General features: G+C 42.7%; 1 protein-coding gene across 1 annotated transcript in view; it reads left to right on the plus strand.

Moving 5' to 3' along the window:
- Positions 1–25,555, plus strand: part of atp2b2 (ATPase plasma membrane Ca2+ transporting 2) — a 543,565-nt gene that overhangs the window by 215,609 nt on the left and 302,401 nt on the right. Inside the window, exon 4 of the mRNA XM_041191496.1 lies at positions 1,234–1,431. Coding sequence (XP_041047430.1) covers positions 1,234–1,431 — 198 coding nt within the window. The remainder of the gene's footprint in view (positions 1–1,233; positions 1,432–25,555) is intronic.

Below are 25,555 nucleotides of genomic sequence, written 5' to 3' on the forward strand. Positions count from 1 at the left end.
TTAATTTGCCTCCTGCCCAGGGCAGAATGAGATCCAGCTGATTTTAATGGCCTCATTTAAATCCCACCAGCCGACTTCTTACCCATTCCAAGTGGGAAGTCTGCAGGAAGCGGAGGGCAGATATGGACTAGTGGCTGCCAGATAATTGGAGGTATGTGGTGCCATCAGCTGCTGGACCATCCCACAGTGGTTTTGTGATTTGGGAAGGGGAAAGGTCAAGGTAATGGCAGAACAGATCTAAGCTTTCCTTGTGAGCCCAGCGAAGCACTTGTGTCGACAAGGAAAGTTTTTTTTAAAATCTATGAAATTTATCTTTTGGATCTTTTTTAGTTCCAACGTCACTGCCTCTGAATAAGACTAGCAGGGAAGGCACTGCTACTGCTGAGGTAATGAAGTAAACTTTGCAGCCTAGTCCCAATGATGGTATCAGGACCTGATATTTAAAGTTTCAAAAGGATGGAGGGCAGGTTAAAATATGAACCTGCCAGCTCCTAGTGGCTCTAAGGAGATTAGGTAATTTGGTTTAATTTAATTGCCCATCTGCCAGGTCGGGTTAAAATTGTCTCATAACCTCAGTCAGTGTGTGAAAAATTGATTTCTCAAACTGCTCCTTGGATTAAAACAGTGTAGCCATAGCATTGTTCAAAAGCAGAAAGTTATTTTTTTATTCATTCACGGGATGTGGGCATCACTGGCTAGACCAGCATTTATTGCCCATCCCTAATTGCCCCTGTTCAGAGGGCATTTAAGGGTCAACCATATTGCTGTGGATCTGGAGTCACATACAGGCCAGACCAGATAAGGACAGCAGATTTCCTTCCCTAAAGGTCATTAGTGAACCAGTTAGATTTTTACAGCAATCCAATTTTAATTCCAGATTTTTATTGAATTCAAATCCCACCATCTGCCATGGCAGGATTCAAACCTGGGTCCCCAGAGAATTACCCTGGGCCTCTGGATTACTAGTCCAGCGACAATACCACCATGCCATTGCCGCTCTGCAATGTTAAGCAAATCTATTGTTAACCTCCTGGTTCTGACAATGTAAGCCGTGTTTTTTCATCAGTATCTCCTTTCACTGTCACTTAAGAAGGCAGCTCAGCACCACCTTCTCAAGGGCAACTAGGGATGGGCAATAAATGCTGGCCTAGCCAGTGACGCCAACAACCCATGAACAAATAAATTTTAAAAAAGTATTGCTCACTAAGTTACAATTATATTTTTTCTCTACAGGTTTAGCTGGCAATCCTACAGATCTTGAAAACAGAAGACAAACTTTTGGTAGAAACTTTATACCTCCGAAAAAGCCAAAAACTTTCTTACAGTTAATCTGGGAAGCACTACAAGATGTGACCCTTATCATCCTAGAACTTGCAGCCATTATATCCTTGGGTCTCTCATTTTATCAACCACCTGGAGAGCGAAGTGAAAGTGAGTGAAGCATTTTACTCTATGCACTTGATCTTGCATGCTGGCGATAAATATATTAAATATTGCTGCATTATTGCAATAAATATTAGTTAATATTAGTTAATAAGATGATGAAAGCATTCACTCTTAACCAGATCTGTATGGTTGCATAAGATTTTTTGTTTCAAGAGTTTACTTTGACGCAATGTGGATGATTTTTATGGGCACATTAATTGTGCTAAAGTGGTAATACGCAATCGTGCTGGGTCTTTTCCAAATTTTCATTCCAGGCCTGTACTCCAGATGAATATTCAGCTTGTACTGATTTTACTGTCAAGCTGCTAACAAATGAAACATTGCATTTTATGTGTTGCTGCTGCTTTTGTCAGGTTGTAGCTTCTGTCATATATCCGCTTATTGCAGACAAAAGGTAAGTATGATGTTGGGCAGTGTATCGCATGCACACTGCTCTCTCCTAGGACTTGTTTTCAATTGCACTGTGGTACTGGTGGAGGGGTGCGGGGTATGTGGTGGTGGGACCGATGTGTTGCCTCTCCCAGTAGATTACGTGGCTGCTGGTTGGTGGGGATTGTGGGGTCACCTTGCCTACTTGCAACCTGGTTAAATGGCAATGAATCAATGGACTAGCTGGTCTTTTACTATATGTCTTTTCACATGTTTGTGCATATCTGTCAATAGTATATTAAAAACTTACGTCTGTGTGCACCCCCTGGGCAGAATTTTAGATCCCCGGAGGATGCAGTCCGGTGGCAGGCAAGGACACAAAATTGGTCCCAAGCGACATGCCAGCTCTCCAATGTGGTCCAGCCTGCCAAGTTGTTTTGAAAAGGTGGTGTGATCTCGATGCCAGCAAGCCACACAAATGCAGCAGTTCAACACTTCAGTGTGAAATGAGACACTTAACAGCCCATTTAAGGGCAGAAAGTGATTTTTGATTGCAGGCACTGGGACCACAAATAATCAAGACCTTGTCCCTAGGTAGGAGGTGGCATTGCAGCAGGGAGACAGTTACAGAGGCAGCTTCATTTAACATGAATGCATTAAAGGGGAATGGCTCTGGCAGTGGCACACAGTGGCTATTGAGCCTGCAAGCATGTCATAGAGGTAGCATTGCAGGCACAGGAGCACCTGGGTGACAGTCACCCTGCAGGGGCATAGCAGCGGAGGCCCATGCAACTTGGACACTGCTACTGGAGGTGGTAGGCCAATCGTTGGGATGGGCTGAGCTATTCGGATACGTAGATGATCAATGATGAAGAGCCGTCACTCCCATAGCAAGTGCAGACCATTGGACGTGAGGCATGCAGTGGCTTTGGGCCAGGGGATGGGAGGGAATGAAGACATTTCCCTCCCCTTTGGGTACAATAACAACACATTAGCTTTTTGAATCAGAGTACCAGTGTTGCAGAAGGACATACCTATCAAGATAGATAGCAGCAGAGTTGTATGCACTAGTGGAGGGACACATCCATCCTCACCAGTTGCATTGACATCCTCTGCCAGGTGCCTTCAGGTGACCATGGCATCTTTGCCTCTGGGTCCTTCCAAGGGGTGGTAGCTGACCTTGCTGGCATCTCGCAGTCGGCTGCTCATCACAGCACAAGGGAGGTGACATGCCCTGTTTGAGAGGGCATCGGATTAAATTGAGTTCACCACTAATGGGGCCACACAGCCACAGAGGGCAGTGGGATTTGCCTCCATCACTGGAATCCCTCAGGTGCAGGGAGTTGCACCAGTGTGTCCATCAGGGCACTGGCAGAGGATCCAGCAGCATTCAAAGGGATTCCCCTAGTGTTCACCTGGTGTGTGACCACCACAAACATTTCCTGCAGGTGTGTATCTGCTATCCAAGCAACTGCCATGACTCCTTCATCTTTAGACAATCGCAGGTGCTGCAGCTGTTCATGCCACTGGAGAGACCACATGAGGATAAGGGGTATCCATTGAAATGATGGCTGCTGACACCGATGGAGGCACAGAGGTGCTACAATTGCTTCCATCCCAGTAAAAGGGCCACCATCAAGCAGACCATCGGACTGTTCAAGATATGGTTCTGGTACCTTGAACGGTCAAGATTCCCTCCATTACACTCCCTCCAGGGTGTATCAGATTGTGATGGTCTGCTGCACTCTTCACAACATAAACCACCAGAGAGGTGTGGACCTTAATGAAGGAGAGCAAAGGAGTAGCACACTTCCCTGGAGGAGGGGTTGGGAGTGGGTAGGAGGACGAAGTAGTGAAGCAGGGTGACCCAGTCTTTCAAGGATCTCCTCCAAAGATCCCTTTGAAGTTTCAAAGCTCAGTCAGGATGAAAGGGTGCTCAGGCTGTGCTGATTCAGCTACATTTCTCCTGAGGACCCCTCAGCCTGGAAGACAAGTGTCTCATGACCTCACTTTTCTATGGGGGAGGATGTAAATCCAAGATACAAATGAAACATAGAAGTTCTACATTACCTGAAAGACTCATCTCCAACTGTCGCACTAGGTTGACTGACACACTCAATTGCATCTCTTCCCACCTCCCAATTCAAGTGTCATTGAACCACCAATCTTTAGAATTACACAAGTCTGGATACAATCATAATCATCTTCAATACATTGCATTGCATTGATTCATTTTAATTAATGACTCTGCTATTATTGTTGTGGGTTTCAGATGTGGTAGATATGGGTCTGGACTTACAGACAATACTGGAGGCAAGGCTGTTGGTGAACTCTACTTTTTATTGAGCATTATACTAACTATGTACAATACAGTCTCAGCACGAGTTTCTACATAGAACTATTTCTCTCCATGCTCTGTTGTCATGTGATCTTACATCACTGATGATGTAAACTAAATATTTAAATATTTAACATTGTACTTTATACTGTAATCACAAGCATAACAAAGGTTATACAAGTGAGCCAAGCTGTGAGACTATCGACATGGAACTCTTCCTTCTCAGCTGCTCCTACAGGGTACTCTCCCTGTGGCCAAGGATAAGGTGGAGACAGGTTACTCACCTGTGTGTGAATGGGACTAAGGTGCTTGTGGTGGTCATCCTCAGGGCTGCAGTGTCAGTTTTGGCACCGTGATGGGCTGTCCCACCTTCAATGATGCAAGGGTAGCTACTGCCACAGGACGTTCCTGCATTGATGCTACCTCAACTGGAGGGGCCAAGGGGGCATCAGATGTTGAATGGGTGGCCCCCCTCACACTCCTCGCTACCTGCCTCATGGGAGTCATGAATGTCAGAGTGGGTCCCCAGCGGGGGCACATCTGGCATCCATTCCATATGGTGCTGCACCATCAATGTCACGGACCAGTCAATGCTACATAAAGTGGCATTTGTTGTGTGCCAGTCAGTGTGCTGCTCCAGCATTCACTCAGCTTGATATATATGGCTGCCCAAGAGGTTGGCCACTCTCTCAGTGGATGAGCTCATGTGCTCATATGCCTGTGATAAAGCAGAACACATGGGTGGACTCCTCAATTCTCCATACAGCTCAGGGAAGTCTGACATTTGGGCACATTTCCTGCTGCTACTCTAGGAAGATACGCCTTGTGTTGACACCCGAGGTGCTACATCGCCGTCCAGTTAAGCATGGCTGTGTCTGTCCTCCATCCTCCCAAGGGCACTGCCCACAGCTGCCTCTGACTCTCTCACCTCCTCTGTGATGTGTCACTCATCCTTTGCCACCTGTTGTATGGTTGCTTGGGGACCCACCAAGGTAAATGTGTCTACATTGGTGGAGGGTGTGCTTGACTATTGTGATGGTGCAACCTCACTCAAATCTTCCTCCTCTACAGACAGTGGCAATGCTGACGTTCTGGCTTATGTTGCTTCCCCCTCCAAAACTGACCCTGTGGGAAAATTAAGAAGGTAGTTATGATAAATTGCGTCTGTCAGCTCCTGTTTCTACAGAGCTGAAGCAGGCCATTAGACCTATTGCTTTGGCAAGAAGGAAACCAGAGATGTTCCGACATTTTCACCCTGTGCAAGACAGACTTCCCTCTCACCACTGGCTACTCCCTCACTGCTGTCACCTTGGCTGGGTCAAGGGCTGCCTCCAGCATGGCCATAAGAATGGCCAGATTTTGCACACCACCATCTGAGCAAGCCCTTTCTCTGGCATTATGCAAAGTCAATAGTTAAGAACAATGTATACTCTCTCACTACATTGATCTGCACTAACACATGTGATTCACTGACCACATGCCCATGGGTCAGTGATGCTTCTGGGCACTCATGTACTGACTGTTCAGGAGGACTGTGTACCCTCAGGCTGTTCAGCTCATGTGCATGCTTGTGACTGCAGCCTCTCACCTGAGTGCAACACTGCAATCACCTTGCCAGTTTGCTGAAGGTTGCTAAAGTGTTTGCGGCACTGAATCTAGGTCTTCCTCACCACGTTACGTCCATTCACCTCCTCTGCCAACTCCAGCCAAGACTGTTTGGTCGGGCTGGCTGGCCTTCTCCTGCTGCTCAACGGGAATAGAATATCACAGGTGCCGTCTTCCCCCACAATGGCTGCCGGCTCCTTTTTAAATTGTGGCCACCTCACTGCTGCCTCGCTTCCTCTGCTGCCCCTAATTGGGCAATCAGCACACCCCCAGCCACTAATTAGCCTGCTCATTTAAAATTGCGTCAGGCACTAACGCAATGCGGTGGGACCGGGGGAGTCACAAACCAGCAATGCAGCCATCATCAGAATCCTGACACTGGACAAACATTCTGCCCCATCTGCAACACTTGAAATTCTTTATGTAAATCAGATTTTTAAGCATGTATGTCTTAAAAGCATAGCATTCACTTAGACCCTATTTTTATCCTTTCCCCAAAATAACCCCCTTACTCTTGCAGTTCAAAACATCTAAACATACAAGTATAAACCCAAACAGCATATTTTCTTAGCCATTTTGAACAATTTGATAGATCCAGTTGATACGGCCCTCCAATATAGCCAAAGTGCATGGTGAAGGTTATTAAGGGCTGTTGTGTTCCTATGACCTTTTGTAGTGGATTCTCTGGCTTGTAAAACCCTAGCTGGACTTAGCTGTAGTTTGTCAGCCTGGAATAAAGTCTGGAACTTTAAGTCTTATCTTTGGGAGCTGTGATGTGCAATTCCCTAGCAGGTATTTCATCATCCTCTGTAGTATCTATGCTCCATCAACATGGAGATTTGTTTGTGATGCAACTTGATATTTTTACAATAAGACTGTTCCAGAAGACAAATTGAATTTATTCCTTTTGAGCACAGTGAATGATCCTAGACGCAATTAAGTACATGATGTGCAAAACTTCACTAAATATTAATAGTCATTTTTTTTGTTGATGAGCTATGTTACAGGGAATATATTAAATTTAATAGAATTGGAAAACTTGTGCAGAAGATTGAGGAATTTAACAAGAACTTTTTTTACAGCGTCTATCTGTTTGTCCACTATAGATAACTTCTACTATTTGTTACTTCAAATTTAAATGCACATTTTAAATCAGTATTACAGTTCTTATGGCTCTATGTTTCTGACAACCTGATTAATATTTCTGACAACAATTACCATTTGATTCAATAATTTGGTCTCCATGAAATATAAAGGGAATATTTTCTCTGTGTTGCACTTGAGGAACACATTCAGCAAGAAGCAAAAGGGGCAGCGATCCACCATCTTTGGTTTCCACCCCCACTTCACAGCTCCAGGATTCTCTGGGAAACCCTGCTTGTTGAGCCTGTGCACGCAATGGACACAGAGCAGGATTAGTTTTCTTTGCCCATGGGGCACCCAGATACAGGGGCACCCTAATACACTGGTGGTGGGATCCTCTTCGGACCAGACAGCATAATGATGCACAGAAACACCTTGGCATATTCTTTGGAAATGGAGCCCCTTGGAATGATGGATTAGGTACTGGGAACTGGAAAATCTGTTAAAGATCCAGAATCTGTAGCACTTTAGGAATGAGCTTGTTTTCCCAACAGTGCATTGCTTCATTTAAAATATTAAAGTGAATTCTAACTTGACTTTCTATTGGTAAAAGACAGGGTTGGGCTTTATTTACCCAGCTAGAGAGGGCTGAGTGATGGAGCTCTTTCAGAGTTTGACACTTTTAGCTTTGTATGTTTTTTCCCCAGTCTTACAATGTGTTTTAGTTATTGGATTTCTGTTAGTAATTTTGGTTGACGTTTTTATGAGAATTTATTCTTTGTAAATGATACCAAGAGCACCTGAAAAACATTTCATTTCCTCACTGTCCTTACTAAAACAATTGCTGGTGATAGCTATGTCAATTGTGTCTCAGTTGGTGACACACTTACCTCTCTTGTGGGTTTAAGTCCCACTCTAGAGACTTGAGCATAAAGTCTCGGCTGATAATTCAGTGCAGCACTGAAGGAATGGAGTGCTGTACAACTGGAGATTCTATCTTTCAGAGGAGATGTTAAAACAAGGCTCCAGCTCACTTGGACATAAAAGACCCCATGGTACTATTTTGAAGTGTTCTTCCTGGGGTCCTGCCAATACTTATCCCCCAATCAACATCATAAAACAGATTATCTGGTCATTATCACCTTGCTGTTTGTGGGAACTTGCTGTGTCCAAATTGGCTGCTGTGATTCCCACATTACAGCCATATGATTGCACATCAGAAGCCCTTCACTGAGGTTGTGAAAGGCACCATATAAATGCAAGTCTTTTTTCTTTTATTTGTCCTCTTTCTGGAAGAGGGAATCTGCATTGTTGCTGTGCCATGCCCATTGATGCTTACTTGCTGTTTATTTTTGCTTATACCACTGACTTCTTTTAAAACTGTACTCCATTTCCATTTGGGTGTGTTTAAAAAGGGAATTCAAATCAGCTGGAGCTCAGTACCATCTATCAGCATTCCACTGGGCATATCGCTCTATCTGCTGGTTCATTCGGGATTAGGCGCAACTGCTGAGACATGTAAGGCAGGTGTGCTTACAAGGCTTGACTGCTCACGAAGGAGCCGTATTTATGCCACCAACCGCATATGCAGGTCAAGACAATCATAGCTGCATGTGAAAACTATAAATTAAACCATGACAGACCTGTACAGCTAGACCTTGAAACAATTTCAAGGACAGGGACTATAATCAGTGGTTCTTTCCAAGCAACAGCAGGAGATATTTGCCAAATCTCACAAACTACAGTGCTAAAGCAGATGACAGATGCATTGCTTGGCTGGGCCACAGATTTCATTCATTCTTCTGTGGGAGCCAGCCAACAACATGAATGTGCCCTGCAATTTTACTGTCTAGTTGGATCCCAGGGCATTATTGATGCTACACTCAGGGCCATATGGGCCCTTATCCACAGTGCCACCTATTTCACAAAGAGATTCTACTCCATGAACATGCAACGGGTTTGTGACCATAGGTAGAGAACCAGCTACATGAATGCTACCATAATTCCTTTCCTTAACAATGATCAATGTTGTCATTGTTGGTCGTTTGGTAGTACAAAACTTGAGTAAAGCTGAAAAAAGAGATGTTGTTGAAGCGTTCCATTTTGCACTCATCAGGACAATTCACAAGAATACCAATAGTAAAGGAACAACAATTTATACTGCATGAGAAGAGAATGCTGATTGGTTGGCAAGTGGAATCTGATTGGTAGAGGTGTTGCCATGGAGAATGCACCAAGGAACAGTTATCTGCCAAGCCTGGGTGATTTTAATCTACATATTAAACTGGAAATATCAGATTGGCAATAGTAGACTTGATGAGGAGTTCTTAGAAAAAAACAAAAATTGCTGGAAAAACTCAGCAGGTCTGACAGCATCTGTGGAGCGGAAGACAGAGTTAATGTTTCGGGTCCGTATGACTCTTCATCAGAATACCATCAGAGAAGTTCTTAGAATGCTTTTGAGATAGTTTCTTAGAGCAGCATGTTCTAGAATCACCCAGAGAGCAGGTTATATTAGACTTGGCATTGTGTAATGTGGCAGGATTAATTAATAACCTCAGAGTAAAGGCAGCCCTATGTAGTAGTGACCACAATATGACTGAATTTTACATCCAGTTTGAAAGGGAGAAGAGTGGGTCTCAGACTAGTATCTCAAACTTAAATAAGGGCAACTATGTGGGCACGAAAGCTGAGCCAGCTGAGGTGAACTGGAAAACTAGGCTAGGGGATAGATCAATGGATCTATTCACCAAGGCTATTCGACAGCCCCTTCCAAATCTATGACCGCTACCATCTAGAAGGACCAAGACAACAGGTAGATGGGAACACACCACCTGGAAGTTCCCCTCCAAGCCACTCAGCATCCTGACTTGGAAATATATCATTGTTCCTTCAAAATCCTGGAACTCCCTTCTTAACAGCACTGTGGGTGTACCTACACCACATGGACTGCAGTGGTTCCAGAAGGCAGCTCACCACCACCTTCTTAAGGGCAATAAGGGATGGGCAATAAATGCCAACCCAGCCAGCAAAGCCCACATCCCATGAATGAATTTAAAAAAAAGAAGCAGAGGTGGACATTTAAGGGGATATTTCAGAGTATTCAAAATAAGTACATTCCTATTACAAATAAAAATTCTAAGGGGAGGACCCACCATCTGTGGTTAACTAAAGAAGTTAAGAAAAGCATCAAACTTAAGGAAAAAGCATACAACTCCGCAAAGACGAGTGGCAGGACAGATGATTGGTCAGAATACAAAGAACAGCAGAGAATGACTAAAAGGTTAACCAGAAGAAAGAAATTAGAGTATGAGAGGAAGCTAGCTAGAAATATAAAAATGGATAACAAGAGTTTCTACAGGTATTTAAAAAGGAAAAGAGTCAGTAAAGTGAGTGTTGGTCCTCTAGAGAGTGAGAATGGGGAGTTAATAGTAGATAATAAGGAAATGGCAGAAGAAATGAACAAATATTTTGTTTCTGTGTTCATTATAGAGGATACAAAAAACGTTCCAGTAATAGCTGCAAATCAGGAGGTGAAAGGGAGAAAGGAACTAGGTGAAATTGAAATCACTAGGGAAATGGTCCTGAGTAAATTGATGGAGCTGCGGGTTGACAAGTCTCTGGGTCCTGATGGACTACATCCCAGGGGCTTAAAAGAGGTAGCTGATGAGGTAGTTGATGCGTTGGTGTTAATTATTCAAAATTCTCTAGATTCTGGAAAGGTTCCATCAGACTGGAAAGTAGCAAATATAACCCCTCTATTCAAGAAGGGAGAAAGGCAGAAACTGTAGGCCAATTAGCTTGATGTCTGTCATGGGGAAGTTGTTAGAATTGATCATTAAGGTTATGCTGGGCACTTAGAAGAACTGAAGGCAATCAGAAAGAGTCAGCATGGTTTTGTGAAAGGAAAATCATGTTTAAACAATTTATTGGAGTTATCTGAAGGAGTAACATGCACTATGGATAAAAGGGAACCTGTAGACATACTGTACTTGGATTTCCAGAAGGCATTTGATAAAGTGCCACAACAAAGGTTATTAAGGAAAATGAAAGTGCATGGTGTAAGGGTAACATATTAGCATGAATAGAAGATTGGCTGGCTGGCAGAAAGCAGAGAGTATGCTTAAAAAGGTCTTTTTCTGATTGGCAGGATGTGACAAGTGGAGTTGCACAGGGGTCTGTGCTGGGGTCTCAACTTTTTACAATTTACATCAATGATCCAGATGAGGAGAGTGAAGGCATGGTAGCTAAATTTGCAGATGAGACAAAGATAGGTAGGAACATATGTTGTGAAGAGGACATGAGGAGGTTGCAGATGGATATAGATAGATTGAGTGAGTGGGCAAAAATCTGGCAGAATGGAGTTTAATGTGGGAGAATGTAAAGTTGTTCACTTTGGCAGGAAGAACAAAAAAGCAGAGTATTACTTAAATGGAGAATGGCTGCATAATTCTCAGGTGCAGAGAGATCTAGGTGTTCTAGTAGATGAGTCACAAAAAGTTAGTATGCAGGTACAGCAAGTAATTAAGGCTAATGTAATGCTATCCTTTATTACGAGAGGAACATAAAAGTAAGGATGTTATGATTTAGTTGTACAGGGCATTGGCGAGACCGCACCTCGAATATTGTGTGCAGTTTTGGTCTCGTTTAAGGAAGGATGTAAATGCGTTGGATGCGGTTCAGAGGAAGTTAACTAGATTGATACCTGGAATGAATGGGTTGTGTTATGGGGAAAGGTTGGACAGACTGGGAGTTTAGAAGAGTGAGAGGTGATTTGATTGAAGATCCTGAATGGCCTTGACAAGGTGGACATCAAAAGGATGTTTCCTTTTGTGGGTGAGTCCAGAACTTGGAGGCACTATTTTAAAATTAGGGGCTGCCCTTTTAGGACAGAGATAAGAAGAAATTATTTCTCTCAGAGGGTTGTGCGACTTTGGAACTCTCTGCCTCAGAAGGCAGTGGAGGCGGGTCATTGAATATTTTTAAGGAGGAGCTAGATAGATTCTTGTTAGGCAAGTGAATCAAAGGTTATCGGGGCTAGATAGGAATGTGGAATTCAAAACACAAGCAGTTCATCCAAGATCTTATTGAATGATGGAGCAAGCTCAAGGGGCAGAATGCTCATCTACTGTTCCTATTTCTTATGTTCTTATGTTCTTTTGTTCAAGTTCAAACCAGGCAGGCTCTGATTGATCAAGGCATAGAAGCTACATATATTCACACACAGGGCCTTGTCCTTTGCAGACAGAAGGAGTATGTCCATGCATTGTGCCTTTTTCAATGAAACAAAATCTTGGAGTCAGCCATTCCCTTGTATATTCCCCATGGCAATGCCTTAGTGAGTTGCTGCAGTGCACCCTGTAGACTGCACAAACTGCAGCCACAATATGTAGAGGAAGGGCTGGATGAAGTGCAGTCAAGCAGACTGCTTTGTCTTGGATAGTATTGAGCTATTTGTGTGCTGCTGCAGCTGCACTCATCCAGGCAAGTGGAGAGTATTCCATCAGACTCCTGATTTGTGCCACGTAGGTGGTGGACATACTGTGGGGTGTCAGGGGAACCTACTCTCCACAGAATACCCAGCCTCTGTCAGTGATGATGACTCAAATGCTAATGCGATTGAACATCATAGATAATTGTTAGCCTTTCTCTTGCACGAGATGGTCATTGCCTGCAATTGTGTAGTGCAAATGTTACTTGCCACTCATCGGCCTAGGTCCGAATACTGTCCAGGTCTTGCTGCATGTGGGCATGGACTGCTTCATTATCAGAGGAATTATGGGAATTTAGTTGAACACTGCACAATCACCAGTAAATGCTAGTTGAAGATAGTTAAGTCTAGGTCACTAGAAACCCCTGCAGTGACGTCCTGAGGTGGTGGCATATTGGTATTGTCACTGGACCAGTAATCCAGAGACCCCGGGTAATGCTGTAGGAGCCTGGGTTTGAAACCCACCAATCTGAATATGAATTCAAAAAAAATCTGGAATCAAAAGTCTAATGATGACCATGAAACCACCTAGATCACTGATGTCCTTTAAGGAAGGAAATCTGCCATTCCTACCTGGTCTAGCCTACATGTGACCCCAGATCCATAGCAATGTGATTGACTCGGAAAAATCTCCTCTGAAATGGCACCACCACCTTCTCAAAGGCAATGAGGAATGGGCAATAAATGCTGGCCTAGCCAGTGATGTCCACGTCCCATGAACGAATACTTAAAAAAAAGATGATTGACCTCCAACACCACAATCTTCTTTCTTTGTGCCAGGTATAGTTTTCCCCTATCCCCAATCAGTTCTGTTTTCCCGGGGCTCCTTGATGTCAGTTGAGTGCTGCCTTGATGTCAAGGGTGGTCAGCTTCACTCTTTCTGGAATTCAGCTCTCATATCTATGTATTGTAAATATTCTTCTTCTGTGAAATCCTGGTGTAACTGAAGAAAGGAAGCTCATTTCAGAAATTCTAGGGGAAATTTTAACTGACAGTGTGATACAACTGGGCAAGGCAGGGAGCAGGGCAAGCGCATGATGCCTAGGCAATTTTAACTCCTGGCCTTCATCTGCATGCTGCCTGTAAGCCCCAACCTCACTCACCGCTAAAAGAAACAGGAAGTAGCAACTAGTCAGTGGGCAGGACTGGACGTTTGAGTTGCAGGAGGCTGCGGCCACCACCAATGGAAGGCTTGTTGGCAAGAAAGTAAGAAGTCACCCAATCTACATATTTAAAGAAGGATCCTGCAGCTTCAGGAAGGTGGCTTCAATGCCTACTCAGACATTGATAGGGTGGGATGAAGTAAGGTTACAAAGTGTTTACAGCATTGACACAGGCCATTTAGCCCAACAGGTCCAGGCTAGTGCTCTTGCTCCACACAAGCCTCCTTCCCTCCCGCTTCGCATAATTCCATTAACAAATTCCTCTATTCCTTTCTCCCTTGCATGCTTTATCTAACCTTCCCTTAAACATGCTGATGCTATTTGCCTCAACTATCCCCGTGGTAGAGAATTCCACATTCTAACCACTTTCTGGGTAAAGAGCCGTTTTTCCTGAATTCCCTTTTGTATTCATTAATAGAATCTTATTTTTATGACTTCTAGTTTTGAACTTACCAGCAAGTGGAAACATCTTTCCTACATTACCCTATCAAAGACAATCATTATTTTGAAGACCAGTAACAGGCCTCACTCTTCTCCTTGGTGGAGACTTGCATGGGCCAACTGGCTTGAATATTTCTGTGCTGTACAATCTATGTAATTCTATGCAAGAGCAAGTTAAAATGGAAGATGTTAGATTCAGGTGGGACATTAGCGGATAGGTCAGTCATCCTATCGATTTTGACTGCTTACTCACTAAATGTACTCCAGTTGGGTAGGGTTAAATTCACTCCCTGTATTTTTGTTTGATTCTTTCTTCACACCCCAGAATAGAGGATTAGGTGCAAGCAAGTACCAACACACTAAGTGCTGTTACTGGTCTACTGTTATTTGTACTCAATGTTAAGCTTGTGTCTAATTTACCCTGCCCATTCGTATCAGTAAAATTAATTAATTAATTGTGGGAGGGCCAGTTTCTATGGGGTGAGAATGAACAGAGATGAGGAATTTCTTCTTTCAGAGAGTAATTTATATTTCGAATTTTCTACCAGAGTGAGCAGTGGGGGCTGGGTCATTAAATATATTCAAGGCTGAGTTTGACAGATTTTTGATCTACAAGGGAGTTGAATGTTATGGGGGACAGGAGGAAAGTGGAATTCAGGCCAAGGTCAGATCGGTCATGATTTTCTTGAATGGTGGAGCAGGCTTGCGGGGATGAATGGTTTACTCCTGGTCCTGTTTCTTATGATATGTTTTATTCTGGCATGTTGGAGTTGGGAGAGCCATTGATCGTAAGACCGCAAGCTTTTTCTTTCGACTGACCAGCAGAATAGGAGAGAGTTTGATGATCTTCCCCATATTTGTTGGGAGCATTATGCAAATCCTAAACGGACTTGGGTTTCAGTAGTTGAGGTGAATCTAATGTTTGGCATGAAAGTGTAAACTAAGCTTTTTCAAGGCTGCTTCCAATTGAGGAAATATGGAAATATCATTCAAATGTCAGTGCCAGTGGGAGCACTGCTGCTTCTGAATACTGTAAGTACACAAGCACACAAAGTCTGAGCTGACAGTTCACTGACATCCTGATGAAGTGCTGGTTTGATGCTGTCTTTCATCTTACACATCCAGTGGTTCAAGTGGTTATCAAGGATCTCATGACACTTTTCAAAGAACATCAAGGGGAGGTGTTCTGGCAAACGTTGATCCATCTATCAAGACTGGAAACAAAAGCATTATTCATTCCATTGCTGTGTGAAAATAGGTTGCAGTGTTTGCCTTCCTAATGATGACTATACTTTCAAGTGATACCAGTGAAGTACTTTGAGGTGGTCTGTTGATGTGAAAAGAGCTGGACAAATGCAAACGCTTTGTAACTTAAGGTTAGAGGAAATAGTTCGGTGAGCAAAACCAGTCAAAGAAGGAAGAGTGAGGTTGGAGCTATGGAAGGCAAATGCTGTTGGACTTGCATAGGAATTACAAGGCAAAATAAGTACCATGGCCAAATCTAGTTTGCTTTCTAGCTCCTTGTACTCACATTATATAACGTAATAGACTTGTTTACTGCTCATGACAATCAGTCTCTCAATTAGTCTACAACAGACCCAGACATTAAACAAGGAAGACCCCCCCAGTGGAAGAATGCTTTGGGAAGCAAAGATGGTTGTTTTTCCCAAGCCTGCTCCACTTGCCATATGTCATGTCTCAAATAATTTAGATTGTATCCAAAAATATTATTTTCTGAAATAAATCTATTTAATTTGCATTTGAATGAATAAACACTTTCACCATGTCCTGATGGAGACTGTTTCATACATTTACCACATGCTCACTGAAATGATGGTTCCACAGATTAGTTTTGAATTAACCTTCCCTATAGTGCAGGCTGTGTCATTTGGTTCCACTATTCTGGACACAATGAAAAGGCTTGGCATGGCCAATTATCCAGTTTTCTTTAGAACCCCACAAATAGCAAACGCATAGTCACATTTTTAAATAGAATATGATTAATTTATACATGCTCATCATAATCTAATCTTCCGCATCCTTTTAATAGCAGCAATATCCTTTTTGTACTGCGACAGAATATTACAGTCTTCTCAATGTAGTTATAATTTCTGATCAATATTACCTTTTAACAGATCCCAACATCTTGCAACTAAATGTTGCTGCGATAGCTTCAATTTATTGTCAATCGGGACCTTAGATCTCGAATTTTCAATGCAGATTATTTACTTTCCATTTAAGTAATAGTGATTATTGCTTCCTGTGTCCCTTGTCCCCAGTGAAGCAATTTGCATTTCTCTACATTAAATTTTATCTGCCACCTGCCTATCTTATACCCAAGTGCATTCAAATCCTTCTGGAGCTTAACCTGTTCAGCTTTGGAGCCAGCCACCTTCATTAACTTTGTATTATCTGCAAATTTAGTCACTGTGAATCCTAACTGCAGATCATTTCTGAAAATATTGCACAAAAAGAGGTTCCAGAGCCCAGAGGTCCCAGGGTCCCCCTGGTGGTATTCTCTCAGGCTGATAACAATTCCTGTACCACCATCCTCTGGGTTGTATCAGTTGACCAAGTGCACGTGCATTACAAAATACTTATACTGGTTCCTGCTTTATTTCCAAGCCTTTCCAGAGGCACAGATTCAAAAGCCATTAGACACCATGCTCAATTTTCAGTTCCGTTAAAGTCAGGTGGAGCAGATCAGCTGCCAGCTTACTGCAAGTGAAAGTGATTCTCATTGGGCTGTGATAGTGGTCACAGTGATTGCCCAACTCCAGACAGCAGGCAGCTGAGCTGCTCCTGTCCCCTTTGGAAATATCCTATGGTGGCTTCCCTCCCATTGCTTCCACCACCACTTTACCAACCACCGTCAATCCATGCTAATGTATTACTCTCGATCCCAGGTTTTGTGTAGTATCCTCTTGTGTGGCAACTTATCAAATACTTTTTGAGAATCAAAATACACAACATCCACTTGTTCCCTCTTATTTACTCAATTATTGCAACCCCAAAAAGCTTTAATTGATCTGTGAAACACAACTTCCCCTTTTGTAAATTCATGTTGATGCTGCTTAATCATAGTATGATTTTCCAAGTGCTTTGTTCCTGCATCCCTAATATTAGATTCTAGCATTTTTCCTACAACTGATGTTAGGCTAATGGGCCTATGGTTCTCTCTTCCCCCTTTTTTTGAACAATTGGGTTACCTTTGATATCTTCAAATCTGCAGGAACCATTCTAAAATCCAGGACATTCTGGAAGATCAAAAACAATGCATTCACTATCTCTGAAGCCACTACTTTTGAAACATGAGGAGATAGGTTATCAGGTCCAGAAGATTTGTCAGATTTTAGTCCTATTAATTTCTCCAGTACTATTTCTTATACTAATTTCTTTAAGTTCCTCATTCTCACTAGATACTTGGTTTCCCTGTATTTCTGGGTTGTATTTTGTGTCTTCTATCATGAAGACAGATACAAAGCATATGTTTAATATCTCTACCATCTCTTTATTCTCCATTATAATTTCTCCTGTCTCTCCCTGTAAGGGTCCCACATTTATTTTTCACTAATCTCTTTTTTTTGTATGTAGCTGTAGAAACTTTTATGTCTATTGCTAGTTTACGCTCAAATTCCACTTTCCTTATCATTTTCTTTGCCTTCCTTTGCTGAATTCTAATATCCTCCCATTATAAGCCTCATCGTATAATCTAATACTGTCTTTAACTCTTCTTGATAGCCATAGTACTTTTCCCATGGGGCTTTTATTCCTTAAGGAATGTACATTTGTTGCAGATTATGAATTATCTCTTTGACTGTTTGTTATTCTTATATCCCATCATATCTTTTCATCTAGTCTCTCAATCTTAAGTAACCAACTATTTCCTCATACCTTTGTAGTTAACTTTGTTCCAACTTAGGTCCCTAGTTTCATGCTTAGCTAAATCCCTCTCAAACTCAATATAAAATTCTATCATCTTATGATCACTCTTCCCAAGAGGCTCCTTTACTACAATGTTATTTATTAACCCTGTCTCACTTCACAATACTCATTCTAAAATAAGCTGCTCCCTAATTGGTTCATCAATGTACTGATCTAGAAAACTATCTTCAGCCTATTCCATGAACTCATCCTCCATACTATTACAACAAATTTGTCTCAAAGAAGTCTATATTAAGATTCAAGTCCCCCATAATTTCTGTACTGCCGTTGTTACATGCATATCTAACTGCCTGATTTATACTCTGCCTGACACTGCAACTACTGTTAGCGGATTTATAAACTACTCCCACCAGTGTTTTCTAGCCCTTTTTGTTTCTTAGTTCCACCAAAACTGGTTCCACATCTCAATATGGTTAACTAAGATTTTTTTCTGTCTTTAAACTATCCTTTATTATTGGGGCTACCCTTCCTTCCTTTTTGTCTATCTCTTCTAATAGTCAAGAAACCTGGACTGTTCAGTTCCTAAATGTGGTCACTGTGGAACCAGTTTTCTGTAATGAACATTAAATCAAACCCCTTTCTTTCTATCCATGATTACTTCATCTATTTTCTTGCAAATGCTCCATGCATTCATAGATAGTGCCTTTAACTTTAACAATTTTCTACTTTTCCTGATGTCACCTTGGTCAATAATGCCCTCTTACCTTTGTTAAGCTCCCTTCCTGACCCACTCTGCTTATTTTTATATAACTTGCTACTTTGTTCTACAGCTTTGACATTTCCCTTATTGCTTTTGAATTTTCCTGAATCCTCCCACTAACCTCCATCTCATTTGTTTAAAGCCCTTGTCTACTTCTTGAGTTATTTGATTCTTCAGGTCACTGATCCCAGCCCAGTTTAAGTGGAGCCCGTCCCAGTGGACCAGCTCCTCCTTTCCCCAGTATTGGTGCCAGGGACTTGTGAAAACACCACTCTTGCAGTCATGCATTAAACCTTAATCTAATCTATGCCAATCTGCAGGAAATTTGAGTAACAATCCAGAGATTATTACCTGTGAGGATCTGTGTTTTGATTTTGACCCTAGCTCCATAAACGCTCTCAGCAGCACCTCATTTCTAGTTCTTTCTATTGGTGTAGGTTTTTATGTGGACCATGACAACTGGCGCTAGCGCCCCCCATTCCAAGCTCTGCTGCAGCCACGAGTAGAAGTCCTTAGTGTCAGCAGGCAGGCAACACAACCTTTGGAACTCCCAGTCACAGCTGCAGAGAATGGTAGCTATCCTCATGACTACACTGATCTCTATCACTATCATATTCCTTTGCCCTGTCCCCACTTTCATGGTCTCCTGTACCACGGTGCCATGGTCAGTTTGCTCATCCAACCTATAAACTTTGCCCTCATTGATACAGGCACAGGAACCTTGTACCTGTTGAATACGGGCAAAAGCCGAGGCTATTCCAACACTGCATCTTGGGTCCCCTTACCTGCCTGACTCAGACTCATAACCTCTTGTACCTGATCACTAACAGGTCTGGTACTACTTCCTAATTGAAGGATTGGAACAAAGTGTCCAGGTAATTTTCCCCCTCCCTGATGTCCTGCAATGTCTACACCTCCAATTCCATCTCAACAACCCTGAGCAGAAGTTTCCTTGTACTGCAGACATACTGCAGGTGTAGTTGTCCAGGATTATGATGTTCTCCACAACCTCTCACATGCTGCAGTTGTGACACACCATGGGCAATGCCATCCCTATCTAACCTTATTTTATTTAATTGATTAATGAAAGTTTATGTATTCAATCAACTATATTTTTTAGTCTTGTAACTAATCAATCTAGTTTAAGTTAAGGGGGCGGGTAAGTTAAATATTTATCTTAGTAACATTGCTCTGCCATCTCTTCTTGTGCTGTGACGTTACTTTCCGATGTTTTTTCTCCCATGCTGCTTACAGACTTTCAGCTGGACAGTGCTTCCTTCCCTTTAAACTGTTGATGTTTGGGGATCCTACTTTTTTAGTGCCTCCACTCCCTTTTAAAACTGAGAGAGGCCTAACCAGCGGTTTTTAAGGACTGGTTGCGGTCTTCCCAAAAAACTATTTTCTTTAAATGCTTTTCTGGGGCGAGGAAAACAGCTGACATCCTCGGAGCCCCACGAATACCCTTACAGCTCACTGTTGCCTCATTTTTGCCACTCCCACCATCTGCATCCGCTGAACGACCATTACATGGCGGCCAGCTGCACACATCCTCTAAGTAGGCGATTCTCCTCCTCACTGATGAGCAATTAGCAAATTTCCAAAAAAATCTTCGAGGACTGAGCTGGAAAGGCGCTCCTATCTGCCACGGGCTCACTCCTGATATTGCGCCAATTTGGTGCCCAACCCAGCAGGTTTTTTCCCCACTGTGTAGAAGCTGAGAAACAAAACCTAGTTACTTAGTCAATGGATAGTCCAGGGGGAAGAGGGTGGTTATATGTCAGAAGGATTTAGCAGCATCGGCTTATCACAGCAATGTGAGAGAGTCAAGCAGTGTTTGCATATATTGCAAATGTTGTCCAGATAATGCACTTGGGATTTTACTCACCAGTGTTTCAGTGACTGAAGCCAGTTTGCATTTTCTGTTAATCACTCACATTAAGTGAGTGTCTGAGAAATAGATCCCAATAGGGTCATTCTGCATCAAATACACCACAAATGCTATTGGTATAATTAAATCAGCGTCAGTACTTTCCCATTTCAATATCTTGCCTGGAATGAACAAGCAGAATACAATAAAAATTAAAAATGATGTGACAAGAATACTTAAAGTCTGAGTATTACCATCAGGTCCTTTCAGACATTGATTTTAACATTCTTTTGTTGATTTCTCTACAATCTGGGTGTGGACAGCTACTCCTTATTTTGTAGTTGTCATGTGGGCAAAAACGTTAAGCCGAGATTTCCCAGTAGCTGTTCTTGCTTCTAGAGAACTTTGCCGGAAGTGCAGCAGGACCACTTTCATGCGTGTAAACGATGTTTGCTCCACACCTCTGCAGTGGCAGAGCAGGTATGCTCTGTGAAAATTTCTGGCTGTTATGTCATGTAGGTCTCTTCGCAATATGTAGTCGATGCAGACAGAGCAATTTTAAATATCCCTGATTGCACAAGAATGGGGCAGTGTGAGCAGGTAAAATTGAACAGCTGCATTTCTCACTCAGTCCCTAGTGATCTCCAATTTTAATGGGGCTGGATTTGGTAGCAGATGAGACTGTTGCAGAACTCCAGTGGAAGCTTCATCAGTAAAGGTCAATACTGATCCCATGATATACCTGGGACCCCAGTGAAATTTGAAACTGCTCCTGAACCAAACGCCCACCACAACTGCCCCAACAGGTTGTTGAGCAGCCAGCACAAGGTTCTTACATCTGTTGATCTGAGTGTTAATGTGACCCAGCCTGAAATAACAAAAAATCTTCTCTTTTCCCAAATGTAAAGAATTTAACGGTAATGAATCTTGGATTTAAAACTTCCGCGCTCCCCAGTGTCAGATTTGGGGGGTACCCCAAAAATGTACTAGGGAATCCCTCTGGCAGGTTCCCAGGTAAGGGTTTGCACGACAATTGTCCAGAAGCGCGAACTTCCTCTGGACAATCGTGCTGCGCTGGGAACCATCCGAAAAGGAGATTTAAATCACAAACTTCGGATGTTTTCAACAGGGTTATACCAATAATTACCCAGAAAAAGTTAGAATTAATACCTCTTCTGACTTCTGGGTAACTATTGCAAAGGCCCAGGCTGACCTCATAGGACTCCCACACACCCCCTCCCCTCCACTCACCGGAGTCCCCCCATCACCACCCCCCCAACCCCCCCCCCCCCCCCCCCCCCCCCCCCCGCCCAGCCGACCCCAGATGCTAGCCCAACCTCGGAACCTCCCCACCGCAAACCTCAGAAACACTACCCTCGGAACCGCACCCCCCCCCCCCCCCCCCCCCCCCCCCCCCAACCAGAACCCTGACCTCAGACCCCCCACCTAACCTTGGACACCCCCAACCTCTGACAGAACTGCCGTCCCCCAGTACTACAGTGCGTTAGCCTAGATCTTGTGCTGAAGTCCCTGGGGTGCAACTTAGACGAACAGCGTTCTGACTCAGAGGAGAGAATGCCACTGTTGACACCTAAGTACATTATTGAGTCAGTGTACATAAAGCTTTAGACTACATGTTGCTTTGGTAAAGCAGACCTGAGAGAGCTTAATGTTTATCTAAGGCAAATTGAAATTGGGAAATCAATTAGCATTCTAATAATACCATAACAAGACAAAGCCAAGTGTTACAAACCACGTTACAAAATAAAGGTGCATTGTCAGTGTATCAACATTGGATGTGAGGAGGCTAATTAGAGCTGGTAACTGTGTATAACGATTTAAAAGTAAAATAAATCAGCCAAACTTATGAAGCGAGTTGGGGAGAAAGCCTAAATTCTATTTTTCTGAAGTACTTATTTTTTGTTGAAGTTAACGAATCGCTAACAAGATATAGGAATTTGATGGCTTTAAAATATGTGACTCCTTAGAAAGTGCTTTTCTTCGCAAAAGTAATGATCTGTCAATCGCAATGGACCTGTAATAATGATCATTGACACTTTTAAAGCAGCTAAGAGATTTCATTTTTAAAAAAATCTGTTGTACAGTTAATTCATTCAGATTGGAGGTTCAGCTGCAGTTCAAAATGGCAAAGCACCAGTACAGAAAACCTTTATATCCTGGAGACTGTAGGCACCTGGACGGGGCGAGTGCATAAAATATCCCTATTGGCTCAGCTACCCAGAACAGCTCTCCTGATTTTCATTTTATTAGATCTTGTTATCTTTAAATTCTTCAGAACTTTTTTGAGATTCAAAGCATTTTGATGACTAATAATGCTGCTTAGATTTGAAGGGAGTTTACATCCTTGGAATAATCTTCTGATTTTATGCCTTTAGTGGGTGTAGGGGGTTGAAACTGCAAATCACACAGTCATCCATTCAGTCTCCCAAACCATCAGTGCCCTGTGAATGTCCACTGGACAGGTCACATTGTTCATACACCTGACACCAGATTCCTGAGGCAACTGCTCCACTCAAAATTCAGTCACGGCAGACAACTTCCAGGAGGAATTGGAAACGCATTAGGGATGTCCTCAAAGCATCCCTGACGAGGCCAAACATCCCTGTTGACTCATGGGAGGCCCTGGCTCGTGACTGAACAAAATAGAGAAGTCTCATTCAGGAAGGCACCGAGCGCATTGAGAGACTTTGTCAGAAGTGTTCAGAGGTGAAGTCAAGGTGTCAGAGAGAGCACATAAACTTCCAAACAACCAATCTACTCAATCCTTCAAGCACCACATGTGGCAGAGTCTGCAAATCACACATTGGACTTAAGAGGCATTTCAGAAGCCATTGACCCTGAGTGGAAGCAAGTCATCCTCGACCCTGAGGGACTGCTAAAGAGAGAATACCCTTTCTATAGATCATATTTATATTTGATAATTTTTAAAAAGAATAGTCGGGTTCAACTCATGAAATAGTAGCTATGTAGGAACCAGAACTAGGCCATCAAGCCCCTCGGACCTGCCCTGGCATTCAGTTAGATCGTGGGTGATCTATATTTTAACTTTATCTACTCTCTTGAGTTCTGTAGTAATTAATAACCTTGCCAAACAAAAACCTATCAATCTCTGTTTCTAAATTTTCAATTGACCCAGCCTCATCAGCTTTTTGGGGGGAGAGAGTTCCAGACTTACATTACTCTTAGTGCAAAGAAGTGCTTTCTGACATCAGCCCTGAATGGCCTCGCTCTAATTTGAATGTTATGCTATGTCTCCTTGAGAGTCGAAATGACAAAAAATGGAACCTCGCTTCATAAGTTTGGCTGATTTATTTTACTTCTAAATTGTCATATGCAGTTACCAGCTCTAATTAGACTCCTCGCATCCAATGTTGATACAGTGACAATGCATCTTTATTGTGTAATGCAGTTTATAATACCTGGATTTGTCTTTTTATGATATTATTAGAATGCTAATTGATTTCCCGTAGTGCAGCTTATAGGCGTTTTGGGAATTGAAGCAGTTCTAATGTTCAGCTGCTCACGTAGCCTGTCCCTTTAAAGTCACTGCTCAGATACTCCTTGTGGGGACTGATCAATTAAAGGTTAATTGCTATTGTTGAAAGATTCTGCAGACTGACTCCTCTATTTACTGGCCTGCATTTTGTGGTCAGTGGTGAAGTGATAAAGGAGCTCACTGCTGACCTCAAAGGAAGCTCCCACAAAGATGTGGTGATCTCTTTTGGCAGGAATAAACCCCATGGCCAACGGCAGTGTAAATCTGGTGCCAAATCAAAGCGCAGCTGCAGTGATGTCAGAAGCAGGTAGACAACCAATCGCATTGACGTATTCACAGAGCAAGCCAGGAAATTAAAAGCACTTAAAAATCCTTCACTTATAATTTAATTTTTCAGACAGTGAAATGAATGTATAATTGTATTATAAAAGGAAAGTAACAATTAACAAACTTTAAGAAAAAATGCATTTGTTTATGATTTTAAAAAATGTGGAAATTTTAATCATTGTGGAGAAATCTGACATAGAAAAATAGCTTTTCAGAGCCAGGATGTTTAGCAGTAATTCTGAAGTTAGTATGCCATTAAAAACCTAATGAACAAGATGTAATTTTAAAAAATTGTTCATGGCTGGGACAGCATTTATCAACCATCCCTTATTGCCCTTAAGAAGGGTTTTCCAGAGTTGTTCACCGTCAGACTAAGAGCATTAGAATGGAAATTCTTGTCAATTCTCATCACTATCAACATCCTGGGGATCACCATTGACCAGAAAGTGAATTGGATTAGCCATATAAATGCTGGGGCTATAAGAGCAGGTCAGAGGCTCGGAATTCTGCAGAAAGTAACTCACCTCCTGACTTCCCAAAACCTGTCAGCCATCTACAAGGCACAAGTCAGGATTGTGATGGAATACTCTCCACTTGCATGGATGAGTGCAGCTCCAACAACACTCAATAAGATTGACACTAGCCAGCTCACTTGAATGGTACCCCATCCACCATCTTGAACATTCACTCCCTCCACCACCAACACACAGTGGCAGCAGCGTGTATGATCTACCAGATGCACTCAGCAACTTACTAAGGCTCCTTTGACAGCACCTTCCAAACCCATGACCTCCACCACCTAGAAGGACAAGGGCAGCAGACGCATGGGACACCACCACCTGAATTAATATAAAAACAAAATACTTCAGATGCTGGAAATCTGAAATAAAAACAGGAGTTACTAGAAAAACTCAGCAGGACTGGCAGCATCTGTGGAGAGAAAAACAAAGTTAACATTTCGAATCCATATGACTCTTCTTTAGAGTCTGCAGATTTCCCTCCAAGTCACTTGGAATTATATCACCGTTCCTTCACTGTCGCTGGGTCAAAACCCTGGAACTCCCTCCCTAACAGCACTGTGGAGGTATCAACACCACATGGACTGCAGCAGTTTAAGGCAGTGGCTGACCACCACCTTCTCAATGGCAATTAGGGATGGGCAATAAAAATGCCGGCCTAGTCAGTGATGCCAACACCCCATGAAAGAATTTAAAAATGACCGCAATGGAGATTGCAGTCTCTGGAAATCTCTACACTGTGGAG

This window comes from Carcharodon carcharias, chromosome 7 (genome assembly GCF_017639515.1).
Source record: "Carcharodon carcharias isolate sCarCar2 chromosome 7, sCarCar2.pri, whole genome shotgun sequence".
Classification (NCBI taxonomy): domain Eukaryota; kingdom Metazoa; phylum Chordata; class Chondrichthyes; order Lamniformes; family Lamnidae; genus Carcharodon; species Carcharodon carcharias.